Raw genomic sequence first — 16606 nt, 5'->3', positions numbered from 1 at the left:
CAAGTCATCGATAAAGCATCAGAGATGGGGTAATCGTAATCAGTAGTCATCAATTAAAGGTTGCTGAGTAATCAGAAATCATCCGTTTTTGTGATTACAAGTAATCGTAATTTAATCGATTACTCTTTTAAAAGAGCCTGTAATCATGATTAATTTCTGATAACTTTCATGATTACAATAATAAAATAAAAATACTTTGAATCATTGTTCACTAGAAATATTAGGTGAATGAGGCTCAATTTTAGAGATGGTTTCATTAAGGAATGAGTGCAAGTATGTGTTTTAACGAACAAGTTAATACAGGTGTGTTTTAAGTCAGCTAAGATAGGCTTGTTCCCATTTTTAATTTTAACATTGTGAATAAGAATTCAGAGCTCAAATTCATGCAGCAGTGAATTTAAAAGTTCAAGAGTTTTACTCTGCTGAAAGAAGACACAAAATAAAAGACAAATTTGTGTAACATTTAATTAAGCCATAAACTGTACAAAATGGTTTCAAATGTAAGACATTTTTAAGTAAGCAGTGATTATCTTCCCTTAGACCTGAACACTATTTTTAGCATCAGTTGGCCTCAACAAACTTTGAACTTTATTATAATAAATGGACTTATCACTAAGCAGTACCCATCTGCTCAATTATTAAAAGAATTTGCATAAAATTAAAATGTAAACCTGGATTTCCTTAAACATTTATTTACAGAAGAACACATGGGAGCTAATTGAAGATAAAATATTGCAAAAGCTGCTTCATATTCAAACAAATTGAACAATTAGTAACATTTCATTTTAAAGTTAAAATCTCCAATTGATAAAAATTAGAACATTCATTTGATGAAAAAAGTGCAAAAATTACATTACATTTGAAGGCCTTGATGTACAATGTAATACATGTGATGATTACATTTCTTTTCCCCTTACCTTAAATAAAATGATATGTTCTAAATAATGTAAATAATGCATATCACGTTAATTAAAAAAAATTATAAATGTATAAAATTGCAAAGCTGTTGCAATGACATTGACTAAGTTTAACAGTAAAAATAAACAACAACTACTTGGTACATGTACATGTAAATCTATGACCAACAACAGCTTAGCACACATGACATCTGGGCCTCAGGATCTTGAAACACAATTTCAGATTTTAGTCAAAATTTTAGTCAGTCATAGAATGATTGTTAATCAAAATATGACAATTGAAATTTGTAATTAACAATGTTATTTCAATTGCAATTTAATTTTATAAATTTTGTTTTCAATCAAGAGATGTTAAGACAGTGTACAATTTTTGACTTAATTAAGTCAAAGACTGCTTCATGATCCTGGAGTCTGATAAAAAAAACCCTGAAAACTCCTCCCCCCCCCCAGGATTTAGACTTAAATTGTGTAATAAATCTAAACAAACCAATAAAAACCTAAGATTCAACAACGTATATGGCACCAACCATGCTTATTTGTCTGTTTTTTTTAAAATTATCATTGGCAAGAAATATTTATCAATAGTTCATATGGGTAAAAGAAAAATCTAAGAAAAGTCCAAGAAATGACTCGCATGTATTAACACCTGATTTACATTTCATCAATATCATATTTTAAAAAGTTTTCATTACTTGTTTCTGGTGTAATATTTACATGAAGAATCGAAATGATAAGAAAATATGGCTATCTGATTATATATGAAATGAAAAATCAGAACAACCATAGCAAATAATATGACAGAATCCTACATCAAAACTAGCTAGATTGTAAATATGTTTGCTTCAAAACAACAAAATATCTACAAATTCAAAGTGAAAAAATTAACAATTGAAAACTAATAAAGATTGTAAAAAAAATCACATAATTACATGTATAAAATGCAATCACTATAAATGATCATCAATTATATCATTGGTCCCTTAATCAAAAGATGACAGTGATGAAGCACAAGGTTGATCCCTGCAGAATAACTGGAGTCTGTTACAACTACTAGCATAATATAATCAATTATAAAACAAAAAATTAAAAAAGGCAATACATGCATGACATTTGCAAGGCACATATACCGGTAGCTACATCAGGGTGTGAAATGTACACTACATAAGAGAGGAAAGTTCTCTATACTGTAAAACACGGTTATTACGAAGTGCCTGGGACGGGCCATTTTGCTTTTTTGTAAGCGTAATTCGTTATATCCTTCAAGTTTACAACATGTAATAAAGTCACAAGGAATAAAAATTGCTTCACTGTAAGCATCAATTCATTTTAAGCTTGTTCACTGTAACCAGGTTTGACTGTATCTCTTACCATGGAGAAAAAGAAGTACTAGCTGACTCTTTTTTCTGCTTATATATTATCTATTTAAATTATATCCATACATATTTATTGTAAAGAATTACTCAACCGGCCTCAAAGGATAAACATTGATTTAGATTTTTGATTTTAGTCAGATAAGCTAGAGAGAAGTTTTGATTTTCAAATACATGTACAAATAACAAAACAACTGACAGTAAATGATAAAAGGCAAAATTACAGTGAATTTAAAAGTGAAAAACTGGGTATAACTGAGACAAATTTGAAATTGACTAGATATTTAAATTACAAATCACTAACATTCATTTTGACAACAATTTTTTTTCACCAAATAGAGGCTGTATAAAATAAAATTTAATCTATTGGTAATTTCTAGGAGTCAATTATAAATTTGATACAATATTTATATCTTTTCTCATATTTTGCATATAATGGAATCATGCATGTGTTAAAATGTGAACAATCTATCATTATGTAAATACAGTGTATAGCCTTTTCAATTTATTTTCAAATTAATATCAAAATTTCTTAAATACCTGAACAAAATGCCAATGTACCTAAACCAAGCTTCAGTGTATGACTAACAGGTACAAACAACTGTGTGTGAATTGGGGTGTAAAAAATACAATAGCTACTTGTTTCTCACAGTTCAACAACAATTATATAAGCATTTGTGTCAATTCTCTGTTTTCACATATACAAGTAGAAGGAAACGTGAAAAGGCAACATCTATACCCTGTTATACCAATAAAACAGAACAAAAAAAGGCCAATTACATATATTCAAATCAAATTTAGTTTTACCTAAAACAGTGACACTTGATTCTGGCATCATAAGCAGTAGCTTAATCTACAAAAACTACTAATAAAAACAAGAAACTCAGATCCTTCAAGAATACCCACAAGGACCAGGCAAATAAAATCATAGCAATAATGCATAGCATTCCATTATAATAATTGAAGATAGATACTACTAGTTCTATAGAGCTACTAAATGTAACAATTTTTTTCTCTTTGCCAATGAAAAAGCCTTTTTGCTTTGCCTTGGCACTGAAGAGAATTCTCATTCCTTTGCTGTAACTTTTACAATATCAACGTGTATCAAATAATAAGTATTCAGGCTATAACCTGTGGAATGTGTAAGAATCAAATGTTTTCTCTGAGCTTTGTGTATGGCTGGGAGCCTGATTTTCCGCGCTTTCTCTCTTCCTCTTCCTCTCTTGCTGTAATGGCCACCAGTTCATCCTCAGGCACGCTGCTGAAGCAAATGCCCTCATGGTCGTCCTTGAGTTCCACAGTCCAGAATGGCCGGGCTGTGGGGTACCTCCAGTACCGCTTGTAGATAACCACGCCAATGATGAGACCAATCACCACGATAACAGTCACACAGATCCCTGCTATGGCCCCTGAACCCACCGAAGGCTTGTTCTTCTCTTGCATTTGCTCTGAATTATGCAAGCATGTTTAATTTTAAAACTTGCAATCATAAGCACAAAAATAAGTTAAACCATTTGAAATTACATATACAATGGGAAATACACTTTGTAAAGGAGGGACAAATTCATACGGGCTTGGATTTCCAAAAGAGCCAAGTTTTATGGTGTAATACATTATATTTTAGAATGATGTATGAATCTAGATTTTATATATTACTAAGACAAAATAGATATACAGCTTGAAGTGAATTTAAAACTAAGTTATAAATCCTTTTAATCACAAACTCTTTGTGAAGTACCAAATCTAACAACTCAAAACGAGACCCAGGGACCTCATCACACATCACTCATCTGACCAACAATAGCCACTAATCTGATAATTAATACAATATCAATATATAAAATACAAAATAACTATAATTTAGAAGAGTTTATCATTTTAATTAAGACTTTAAGGAATTTCTCAACATATATTCTCATGCTAAAGATTTTTCTCCTTTTGATTATTATGTCAAAGTTCAAAATTCAAAGTTTGTGGCCCCATCCTACCCAAGGGATCATGATTTGAACAATCTTTAATCTACATTACCTAAGGAAGCTTCCATATGAGTTCAATCCTCTTGAATAAATGGTTTTTGATAAGATTATTTTCAAAAATGTTAACAAATGTTCAATTATCTCCCCTTGGAAGAGGGTGCGGCTATGTGGGCCATAAAAAATTAATTCCTTGGTTCTCAAGCCTGCCTACATCTGATTTAACATTGCATATTAAGCTGTAAATGAATAAAATGAATTATCTCAAATGGCCTTGCGAGTACTGATGAAAAAAAACTGATATAGGAGATTAAATTTTAACAAATTGCAAATGGCTGCCTAATCTAGTAACTAGACCCTTTGCTAAAGTTATGACCACAACAGCAATGATTTTATAGTAGATTTGAACAAGAGCAAGGTTTAACTTCAAATGCTTATAGGAGGGGAGTCCTGAGCTTTTATTATTCTTGACATTAAATACAGGTAATGCTTAAACACAGAGCTCTTTCAAACCTAAGAGTGTTGAAGTTGTAGAACATGATGATTTTGTTTTTTCTCTCACTTAGTTTGAGCTTCTAAGACAGCCACATTCAATGTAAGGTAACTATTCATGTGCTTCTTTATTATGATAAAAACAGTCACTGTAACTTGTGAAAATAAAAAAAAAAACTCTTGCATCCTTTTTTTATGAAATAAAAAGAAAAAGCACTGCCTTGCCACATCTGTTTTAGAATTGGCACGAGAACCAAGTAATCAATTTTTTACGGCCTTATCTAACCACCTTATATTTCCCTAACTCAAAAAGTTTCATGCTAAGTTTGGTTAAATCTGGAGAAAATGATGAAAATGTGAAAAGTTTGGGAGGCTGACAACAATGACAAACACAACAACAAAACAGACAACAGACAAATTTTGATCATAAAAGCTCACTAAAGCCTTAGCTCTGCTGAGCTAAAAGGTTTTGAGGATATTACATTTCATTTCTCTAGTAGAAAGAGGGTGTAGCTCTTCTAGTAACTGCTTCAAATGATACAGAATATGTATATACTTACTGGCAGTATCTGCATGTACACAACTGGTGAGATGGCCAGTCTTCCTAATATTCACATATCCATGTGCACATCGATTGCAGTTAAACCCTGCTGTGTTGTGCCTACATCCAATGCATTCTCCTGTTTAAAAAAAATAATACATGCTTGTAATGATCAATTGGCTCTAAACTATAAACTGTACATTTCTTCTCTTTTTTTCAAAACAATCTTGACAAATAAACCAAAATCTTTCTGAATTTGAAAAAAAGAATAAAATAATTAACACGTAAATATGAGAATATTTGGAACATAGGTAATATCAAGTTTTTTAAGTATTGTAAGACTGATTTTAATCAAACATATGATTATAAACTTTATTCACCAAATACCAAATATTGTGATCTTGGAACTCCTCATATTTTCCAAATATGAAAGTATTGGATACCTGGAAAATAGTATGTAAATTTTTTTCAAATTAATAATTAAAGTGAACCTGTGATGTCTTGACAGAAATCAGTGTTTCCGTGACAGTTGCACCTGGTACAATAAGCACTACCCCCTGGTCTGTAGTAGCCCTTGGCACAGGTCTGGCACAGATTCCCTCCATAGCCCTCGTTACAGGTATCACAAAACAGGTAGCCCTCCCCTAAAACACAAACAAATCAGTTTAGCTGCATTGCTTGGATAAAATATGGAGATATGTATCCTGATGCTTTTGCTATATCAAGTAAGAATGTGTATCGTAATCTACAAATTGACTAAAATTACACCAATCCGATCACACACAGACTCACATCAATCTTTGTATGTATTTGTATAACAATTCTAACACCTGGAACAACTTCTTTTCAATAATGTGATATCCAATTTGGTCCCCCTACCCTGGGGATCATGATTGTAAAAAATGAAATCTACACCACCTGAGGATGTTTTGCCACAAGTCTCAGTTTTCTTGCCAGTTGGTTTTGGAGAAAATTATTTCAGATTTTTCCTGTAGTTAAATTCATGTAAAATTCAAACCAATTACAGCTCTGCCCTACCACTGAAGACCATGATTAGAACAAACTTGGACCTACACTACCATTGGATATTTCCATACAATTTTCACTTTTTTTGGCAAAAAGTTGTTTTTTAAAAAGTCAACAAATACGCGCTAGCAATCAATAATTCTTCTAAATTACTGTAGAAGTTCATATTTTCGTTGGATCAAAATTTTGTTGTTTTTGAACCAAATAAAATTCCGTCAGCATTTAATTTCATCGTATCGTAATCTCTTTGTATTCATTTATACTTTGGTTAAAAGTTCGTCATGGATTTAATTTCGTTGATTTATACTACCAATGAAATGAAACAAAATTAAATCCTCCACAAATATTTCTGCTTTTACAGTATCTCTCCTTAAATGAGGGTGTGGCCATTTTTATTTTTATTTCCCTTTACCTAAGGAGTTATTGCCGAGTTTGGCCTAGTGGTTCTGGAGATGAAGCAAAACTGTTAAAAGTTTACAAATCAAGAATCAGACATATCTATAGCGAGAAAAATGCTGGACAAAAGGATCAGAAAAACTCAAGTGAGCTACAAACAAGGAATGAACAGCAACCCATATCCATATGTATTAAATAAGGCAACAATACATGTATTTATACAGTGTGTAAAGTATGAACCAGATCAGGGTATAAATCAATATAATATATACATAATACCCTGTAGCATAAAATCTATCTAATATTAATATTGCTTGGAATATATTTGAATTTCATATCATAAGGATAACAGACCTAATTGTTAAAGAGGGTTATGTTTATCCAATTCTTGCTCCAACACAAGCATTTTAAAAATATACATGATAATACATTGTATATACATGTACATGTACATAGATGGATATTTTTTCAAAAAAATGTTGCAAAATTATGTGTATACTTACGAAAATGACAATAGCCATTTGATTTCTTGATATCACATGGACATTTGTTACAAGGCATATTTGGTCCTAATCTATAGTACCCAGGGCGACAGATGTGACAGTACATGCCGGAGTACCCCTCCTGACACTGGCACAGCTTCAGACTCATTGACCCAAAGAAATGAGTTCTGCAACCTGGATGATCAGGATCATCATTTACTGTACCCATCTTGTCGCAGTGACAGTTATCTTATAAAAAATGGCATGAAAATATTCATTAATAATTATACAATTTACAAAATGTATATACATATTCCTTTTAAAAGTTATATAAACATAAGTACATGTATTAGTACAATTTTATAATACACGTATCATTGTAAAGTAACGTCATCTCATATCTAAGTTGCATTTTTAACTTGCAATATTCTTCATGAATAATTTATTATAAATATATGTGGTACAAATGTAGCTATAAAAGTAAAAAATTATTAAGTGCTATGAATTGAGTCATATTGGTTTGGTCAATTCAAACCAGAGATTTGACAATCCCAAACTAGATATGGCTAAAGAAACCTCCAACCTTCACTGCGCTGTAAAGGCCCACCTCACCTTTATGGTCTCCAGGGGGTATCAATGAGAAGTTTCTGTTTGTCTCAATCTCCAAATATTCACTGCGGAGTGTTGTAAAAGAGTAGTACATGACCTCTACACATATGCTATAGTTTGTCTGGGCTTTTAGGCCCTTGATGTGGTAGTCTAATTTAGATGGTTCCACAGTGTCATTCCAAACTTCACCTTTCAATAAAGAATCAGTAATCAGAATGAAAGCATAATTTTGCAGGGTTCTTTTAGTTCAATATACATGTAACAGCATCACTGAGCTACTGAACGCAAAGAATTAATATCTATGTAAAATTTTCTTGGATTTTAAAATCTAACAGCTATTTTTGAGCCATATAGAAACTATATAAAATCATAACAAAATTTTGCATAAAATAAGGAATCTACAGTAAATGATTCCTTACCAAGAGTCTCACCATTTTCCATTTCTTGCCAGATAATGGTGTACAAAAGAATCCCTGCATGTTCCCTTGGAACTATTTTTTTCTTAAACCACTCAGGTAATTCAGATACATTTTTGCTCTTGTAGTGTTTTGAAATTTTAGCCAACTGCTCTGGAGTCAAATTTTCTTGAATAATATGTTCCTCTAAAGTCTTATTCATTTGAGGAGCTAGGTCTGGGGAATTCTGGGCATCTAAATTTTCAGAACTGAAACCTGAGAGAGAGAAGAATTTAAATGCCCAGTTCATGTCTTTCTCTGCTATACTCTGTTTTTCAAGCCAGGTTCCTGAGTCAGAGAAATGTACATTATCTGTAGAGCTGATCTTGTACTCGTCAGACCCAGAAAGGTTTACTGGCTTATGAGTTGGGTAATTTTGGGGAGGGCTCCAATAGAAATATATGTCCCCATCTCCTACATACACTGTAGATAAATTACCGGGTGGTTGAAGTACTACATGACCTGAAATATAAAAGGAGACAAAATACAGTTAATGTCTGGTGAATTTTTACTACTGGATTTGATAATTAAGAACATTTTACTAAATAAAAACTTGTATTGCGACAGGGTTTTAAGTGGAAAACATGTTCTCTTAACAAAGACTTACAAAACTTCTATTTTACTTGTACATGTAGCTAAAGGCATTAAATTACAGTAAACATGCTAAAGTTATGTTTACTTACAACTTGCAGTCTTACACACAACCATCAGATACACACACACACATATATATATATATATATATATATATATATATATATATATATATATATATATATATATATATATATATATATATATATATATATATATATATATATATCTATTATAAAACACAACAGACAATATGATTTATAGGGTTATAGAGTATTATAAAATTTCTTGTCCACCAAGTGTTGCTTTTTATCTGTTTTCATTCAGATTTACAATAATTTTTGCAAAAACAATTTTGTTGGTACTCTGTATCAATTGTAAACTCCATCACAATTCCTGCACCCATTTGATTTATTCTAATTATTGGTCCCAATTCTAGTTCTCAATATATTTAGAGGATTAGTTTACTACTTGTTTTAGATTGATTTGTATTAGCACTTTCTATATAAATTAAATTTTTCTAGATATGTGAGTCAAATAATCCAGATGTTCTCCTGATCACATTTTCATAATAAATTCGACTCACCTGGACTTTCTATATCTTTCTCTCTGTCTGGTAAACAACGACACGGAGACCAGATCAAAAGAACGGAAAATATAAGCTGGTATAAGATCAAATCACTCATTTCTTCTGATTATCCCTACATTCTTAGAATAGTATCAACAGTGCTATACGTTTTACCGTATCATATCTTGGTATTTACAGGTATATAACATTTTTTTCTGCCTCAGGTAATATTACTTTTTCGGACTTACTACAATAAAGAGTTCTTCAAAAGGGAATTAACTCTTGTCAATCTCGTAGGTTTGTAAAATTAGTTTATACACATTTAACATAAATATGGTCAATTTTTATAACAACAGCAATTAAGAGTGTATATTTTCTGTACAGCACATGTAATATCTTATTCTTAATTATCTCATTGTTTACTACACAATAGCCTACTATTATTGTGGAGAAACAACATCGTTAGAAAACAAAACCAAATCGGTTGTCCAAAAAGTTCGTGGACAATAACGTTTTTGTATTTTGAATGGGTTTCTATATATATATTATAAATCTTAATCTTTGTTATGAAATTTCTAATCAATTTAAAGCGGTTTTGAATGTTTTCCATAGAAATAATCAAATAAACTAAAAGAAGATGGGGGAATAAGATGGCGCAAATGCCCATTCGGTTTAGTAGTGAAATACAATTTTAAATTTATTTTCCCCAATTAAATCTATTCAAATATATTATAATACAACTTTGCAAAAGCAATTTTTCTAACTATAGTCAGTTTTTAATATATTTAACAAAAAATGAGGAAAAAAAATATTGTCGGAAATTTTGGTGGTATCGAACGCGTAAAATAAAAACCCTAGATATAAAAGGTTAGCTTATGCCACGTACTCTAACCACTGAGCCATTTCAGACACAACAAAGTGGGCTTTTTAAATATTATGTGTGACTAAGGTCACGGACTACCGGACTTGTATTATTTTTTCAAAACGTTCAGTTGTTGGGATACAAAATGATATTTTTAATGTATAGTGGGTCATCTCTCCACGTTTTTGTTGATTGAAGTCGGTTTGTTTTCCAATAGACCTTAATTAGACTATGAGAAAAATATGGAGCACAGACCCACTCTATAAAAGAAAATGCCTAGAAGTTCAAAAAAATGACACTATTTGCAGGTTTTGATACGTAGACGCCTGTTTAAGTCAACATATTCCAAGTATTGAACATACGTATAGGTTACAAATCAATGATTCGTTAAATATATATTGTTTTAAATGATTTAAAAAAAAACCCATCAGATTTATTGATACTTTAATTTTTCAGTAGCCTGTCCGACCGCCTATGGGCATTTTACACGCCTTATCCACCCATCTTCAAATTTTAATGTATTATTAAAAGAGTAGCGGAAAGTACTCATGGCCCAGAGTAAGAAATGTCCAAACTTTGTCATTGAGTTTTTAAATATGAATATTTACTGGTTGTTTTTTTTTTTAAACATTTCAAAACTTCATAATCTTGTACGTCATTTTCATACATCATTTGACGCTATTTTCAAACTGGCAGAGGTAGCTCGCGGGTTTACCTGCTTGTGAGAAAACCTACCTTGAAAATTTGTCCACGTGATCCATAGGGTTCAGAGTTTTATTTCTAAAATTCATTTAAGATTCGTCTGCGCGGTAATAATATTACTGTGTTTCAAACAAAGTGTCATTGATAAAATCAAGCAACGCCATTTCAAGAAATATATAGTAAAACACACATCTTAGTCGAGAAACGCGTTACAAAACTATGCTCCAAACTTTTAAATGATTCAGACGAAATTAATTATACTCAACACAATAACTGAGGAGATAATTATGAATCAATTCATAAAAGATAATCAGTATGTGTTCTCGGCCAATTTTTGGCAAACAACTTAACAGATTTAAAAGATTTCTCAAAACCTTATATTTTCATTACGACGTTAGTCCAACGTCATCATTTCCTTACCGTCTGAGAACCCAAAAATTGAAATGCATTTATTGAAAAGACTAGCTGCAGGTCTGTAGCTCCCGGTCTGAAAAAATTCGAATGGACGACCTGGTCCATCCGAATTTTTTCAGACCGGGAGCTATGACAAGACTAGCTGATTAACACATTTTAGAACATGTAAATACTAATTATACATTATTGTAAAAGTTATCAAATGCACAAATGCAATTAACGTAAGGCTGTAAAGATACAGAAAATTGCTATTTTTGTTTTTATGAAACTCTGAGTCAATAAATGCAAAAAAAAAAAAAAAAAAAAAAATTGCCGGACAAATACTGACAAAATAAGTTTGTAATCGTATAAAATAATTAGCTCAAGCCAAAAGAATTTTTAAAAATTGATCGGTATTTAGAATTACGGAAGTTATAATTGTAGAAAAAGGCGAAATTAACAATTAATTTACTTGTCTATTTTAAAACATTTTAAATGGAAGAGTTCCAACGCACACTCATACTTTATAGAACAAAATGTGACAATGTATGTGACATCTTTAAATTTTCAGCACTTGATAATTATAAATGTTTGTATAAACAGTAATAAGCTGTATTTAAGCTTTTTTAAATATTTCCTATTATGCTTCTAAATATCTCAAAGACACTGAATTTGACCTGACCTTTCTACAAAAGTAAAACAGTCAAATTAAAATAAAATGATAACATTACAAAGAGATATAGTTATCTGAAATCTATGGTGGCATATCTCTGCCCCTTGTGTGCAAGGTATTTTTCTATCAAATATGTTGACATGCAAGATAGTTATGTCAACATGCAACATAACTATGTTGACATGCAAGAAAATTACAATCAAATAAGAATTATAAAAAATTTCAAAAAATCTTCAATATTGGCCACATGTGACACTTAGATGCTAGATACTACTTATTTATGTCGACATGCAACTTATTTTGGTTGACATGCGAGATAAATATGTTGACATGCAACTTAGTTATGTTGACATGCAACTTGTTTATGTCAACATGCAACTTAGTTATATTGACATGCGAGATAAATATGTTGACATGCAACTTAGTTATGTTGACATTCGAGATAGATATGTTGACATGCAACTTATTTATGTCAACATGCAACTTTGTTATGTAGACATGCAAGATAAATATATTGACATGCAACTTATTTATGTTGACATGCAAGATAAATATGTTGACATGCAACTTATTTATGTCAACATGCAACTTTGTTATGTTAACATGCGAGATAAATATGTTGACATGCAACTTAGTTATGTTTACATGCAACTTGTTTATGTCAACATGCAACTTAGTTATATTGACATGCGAGATAAAAATGTTGACATGCAACTTAGTTATGTTGACATGCGAGATAAATATGTTGACATTGAACTTAGTTGTGTCAACATGCAGCTCTGTTATGTAGACATGCGAGATAAATATGTTGAACCGCAACTTAGTTATGTTGACATGCAAGATGAATATGTTGACATGCAACTTATTTATGTCAACATGCAACTTTGTTATGTTAACATGCTACTTATTTATGTTGACATGCGAGATAAATATGTTTACATGCAACTTAGTTATGTAGACACGCGCGATAAATATGTTGATATGCAACCGCTAAAGAGAAGACGTACGAAGTCTGCTGAAGTTGCCCAAATCCATGTGACAAGCTTAGCACAAGGTATGTGATTTTATTCATTTTGGTCCGTACAATAGCTATGGTCGATAACTCGATAGTTTATATTTTAAACAGTACATTTTCAATAGTTATTAATGTACAATACATTATTTTTTCCACTGACCTTTTACCCCTATTTTGTCATATGTGCAATGACTTCCTTTTTAATCGATTTTGTAAGTGAAATACTGAACTCAAAACCGTATTTCCTTCATTGATTTCCAAAAACAACGAATGTGGAGTGGACCTTTGTTCATAAGTAAAATTTTAGTTTATAAAAATATATATTTATAAAGACCAGCATAAGCTATAAGCTTATATGTCGAATACCCTCGCATTAGGGACATGAGTACAACATTATATATATACAACTGTGTATATCTTTTTTAAACAAAATTAAGTGGTTCCAAATTCCGACACCTGTACATTACGGCCTAATCAAAGACCTATATCTCGCTTTTAACTTGACTTAAACATTTAATATTTTGGTCCATCATTTAAAATGCACCAGTAAATCATTTTATACATAAAAAATAAAAATGAAATTTTTGATCTTAAATCGTGCCCAAGTCCCTTTAAGATATTTTTTAAATATTAAAATAAAATCATAAAAATATTTATTCACATTGTTATCAAAGAACTCCATCAAGCGTAACTGATCGGAATTTAACTGTCTACCAACCACCAATCTTGATGTTATAATTTAGTTCGCTAACGCTTTACGTTCATGAATGTAAGTAATTTCATTCAACTTTAGCTTATATTCTTATTACCACAATTCCTTAGTTTGAATAATCTAACTGTGTTTCGGGAAAGGCCCTCATCACAGTTAGAATGCCTCCCTTATACCCGTAATGTAGCAGAAAATTGCAGAACGCTCCGGAACGATTTTGGAGAAAGTTAATGAAGTTGCCTTGAAAATAACAGCCAAATTCATCACAACAAACCTTTTTGTGACTGCAGATACCTTTCAACTAAAAATTTTAATCCATAGAATGGAAGAATCCAACACCTTTCTTCGAACGTACTCGTATTTTCTTTGTAAAACTAGGTCCGTAGGACATTGTTCATTTTTACGATAAAACATATTCTATCTTCGCTCACCTAACAAATATAAATGTAACTTTTTTGCATGTAAACAAATATTTGTTGTCATCAAGAAGACAAAAGTAAGTACTTAGTTGAAATGTGTATTTGTTATTTTATACTTTCTCTCATAAGAAATCATTAATATATATGAACAGAATATATAGCAAAAGACCAATGGAAATTTACGCGTATTTGTTTTATCATTTCTGAGTTAGTTCATACAGATGTGAAATTGTGGAAACATAAACAAAAGATCCCGTTAGCGTGAATGTATTGCAGCTGCGAATGTATTGCGCAAGCCCAAGATTGTAAAATCCAAAAAATCCAGGTGATTTCCGGGATTTTCGAGGAATTTTCGTTGATTATTAATATTAGCAAAGCTTAACTGAGAAAAATAAAAACAAATTGGTAATCTTCAAGTACTCATGATGTTTAAAATATATAAAACATAAGACAGTATTCTTTCGATTTCTCGGTATTAAAGACCCAAAATTCGGGTCTATTATTTTAATATAGTAGTATAGATATAAACTACTTTACATGCATTTATTATATATTTAAAAATTTGCTGCCAATATGTCGTATTGAGCAGTTCTGATGCGCACTCGTTTTTGCTTAGCAAAATCAATTCGATATTATTACCTACATTATATAAACATATATTCTTCTACCTCTGGGCGAAACGCTGGGGATACGGAATTTTTAAAAACGTTATTGTGATACAATACAGCTTTAAATGGTGGTCTACAACATCGCTTTACATACACACACAATAAAAATCCCACAAAGTTGTACAAAGAGCTCATTTTGCCTTGCATGGCAAACATACGGGCTTTTGTCTAGAAAAATGTAGAGGGATTTATATGGGGAAAATCTCACGAAAGGTAAAGGATTAGTAAGCTGAAAGACTCCATTGTGTAGCTTCTAGGAACAGTAGGGTATGGAATGAAACGATTCAATAACAGAAAATATCCCTTAATCAAACTAAGTGATGTCGAGATAGCGTGCCAATCCTAGGGATTTACCAAGCATTTTTTATCTTCTTGCGTCTATATAGCAGTGTCCGTCGATATCATTTAATGACACTGCTGGTAATTTGTAGAAGACATACAATGTTCTCTGGTTCCTTGCTTCAAACTGCGATAGCGTACATGGATTATTCAATCTGATTTTCGATAGTACATGTATACTAGGTCAATGCATGTGGATTTCGCTGCGGGACATCCTAAAGAGACGATGATTGTCTATTTTTTTCAATCAAGAAAACAAAACCCCCATAAAACATAAATTAATAATAAATGTTTGTAGATTTGTTATGGAATAGTTTGAATAATTTTATTTTCAAAATATCTATTGCAGACACTTTGGATACAGTTAACTATTCCCCGAATCTGAAAATATAAGATTGTGCAGTTCCATGATGCAGTTTCAATTCTTTCTCCAACCCCCCCCCCCCCCCAAAAAAAAACAAAAAAAAAACAAACATACTCTTTACTTTGCCCCAGTATTCTTGGAAACAACAATAACCCAATGTTGTCGAGCGCCACGTAATCGCAAAATTACATTTACGCCATGATCACCATTGCTCTTCTGGCCATTATAATTAAATCAAGTCCAGCGTGCATTTTCTTTTATTGGATTAATCTTAAAAGGCAATACGTCGATACTGAATAAAATCAATACGGCTGTATACCTATACAACGATCTATGTCGGACCTCACATACTGCATATTTCTTTCTCGTTGTCATCATTAAGTATTACAGACACGCTTTTTATGCAATGCTTGATAAATAATTTTGCTTAACCCGAAGAGAGTGTCCATAAGATAAGGATTTAAAGGCAGGTAAATAAAATAAACATTGTGATAATTTTTTCAACACATACAGAGCTTTTAAGATTTTCCATTTGATTTAAATGCACTGGGATTTAAGATACATGTATATGACTTCATAGATGTAATGATCTTTACCACATTTTACCAGTTTTGGATAAACCTCCTTCAAGTTGTTTCTTTTAACAAAAAATAAGGACTGGCTTGAGGAACATTACAGACAGAGAACAAATTTGCTTGCTCAAACCTGTGCTTTTCCCATCGGATTTTTTTTTTACTGTGGACTAATGAGAATTTTGGTTTTGTTTTGAGAGATTTACTGAAATTAGTGTCACCTCCAAAGTCAGTGACAACATTTATACATGTAACTACAAATAAGTTCGTCAAAAAGCTGTGTCATGTTTCGAACGATACCGTTCGCCGTGGTGACAAAACATGGTGTTTTTAAAATTGGAAAACAAAAATACCTTTTTATCATATGAAATGAAACTTTGCATACCAATAAAAGAAGTGTTACTGCATAAATGAATCTGTTAGTCGTGTTTTTTATGAAAAATATATTAAAGACAGCCACATTATCT

General features: G+C 31.5%; 1 protein-coding gene across 2 annotated transcripts; it reads right to left on the bottom strand.

Annotated features, from left to right (window-relative positions):
• Positions 1 to 447: 447 nt before the first annotated feature.
• LOC105321914 (multiple epidermal growth factor-like domains protein 9) lies at positions 448 to 9677 on the bottom strand. Of its 2 annotated transcripts, none has more exons than XM_034446590.2 (7): positions 9442 to 9677; positions 8226 to 8723; positions 7810 to 7995; positions 7219 to 7446; positions 5785 to 5937; positions 5313 to 5432; positions 448 to 3735 (listed from the first exon to the last, which is right to left on the bottom strand). In XM_034446590.2, the coding sequence occupies exons 1-7, from the start codon at positions 9539 to 9541 to the stop codon at positions 3437 to 3439; spliced, it is 1584 nt and encodes a 527-aa protein (XP_034302481.1). In that variant the 5' UTR covers positions 9542 to 9677; the 3' UTR covers positions 448 to 3436. The 2 variants fall into 2 exon arrangements, with proteins under 2 accessions (XP_034302481.1, XP_034302482.1); XM_034446591.2 differs by having other exon boundaries at positions 8238 to 8723.
• Positions 9678 to 16606: the final 6929 nt, after the last annotated feature.

The sequence above is a fragment of the Magallana gigas genome, chromosome 2 (genome assembly GCF_963853765.1).
Source record: "Magallana gigas chromosome 2, xbMagGiga1.1, whole genome shotgun sequence".
NCBI lineage: Eukaryota > Metazoa > Mollusca > Bivalvia > Ostreida > Ostreidae > Magallana > Magallana gigas.
The sequence above is the reverse complement of the archived record's forward strand: the minus strand, read 5'-3'. Positions and strand labels throughout refer to the sequence as shown.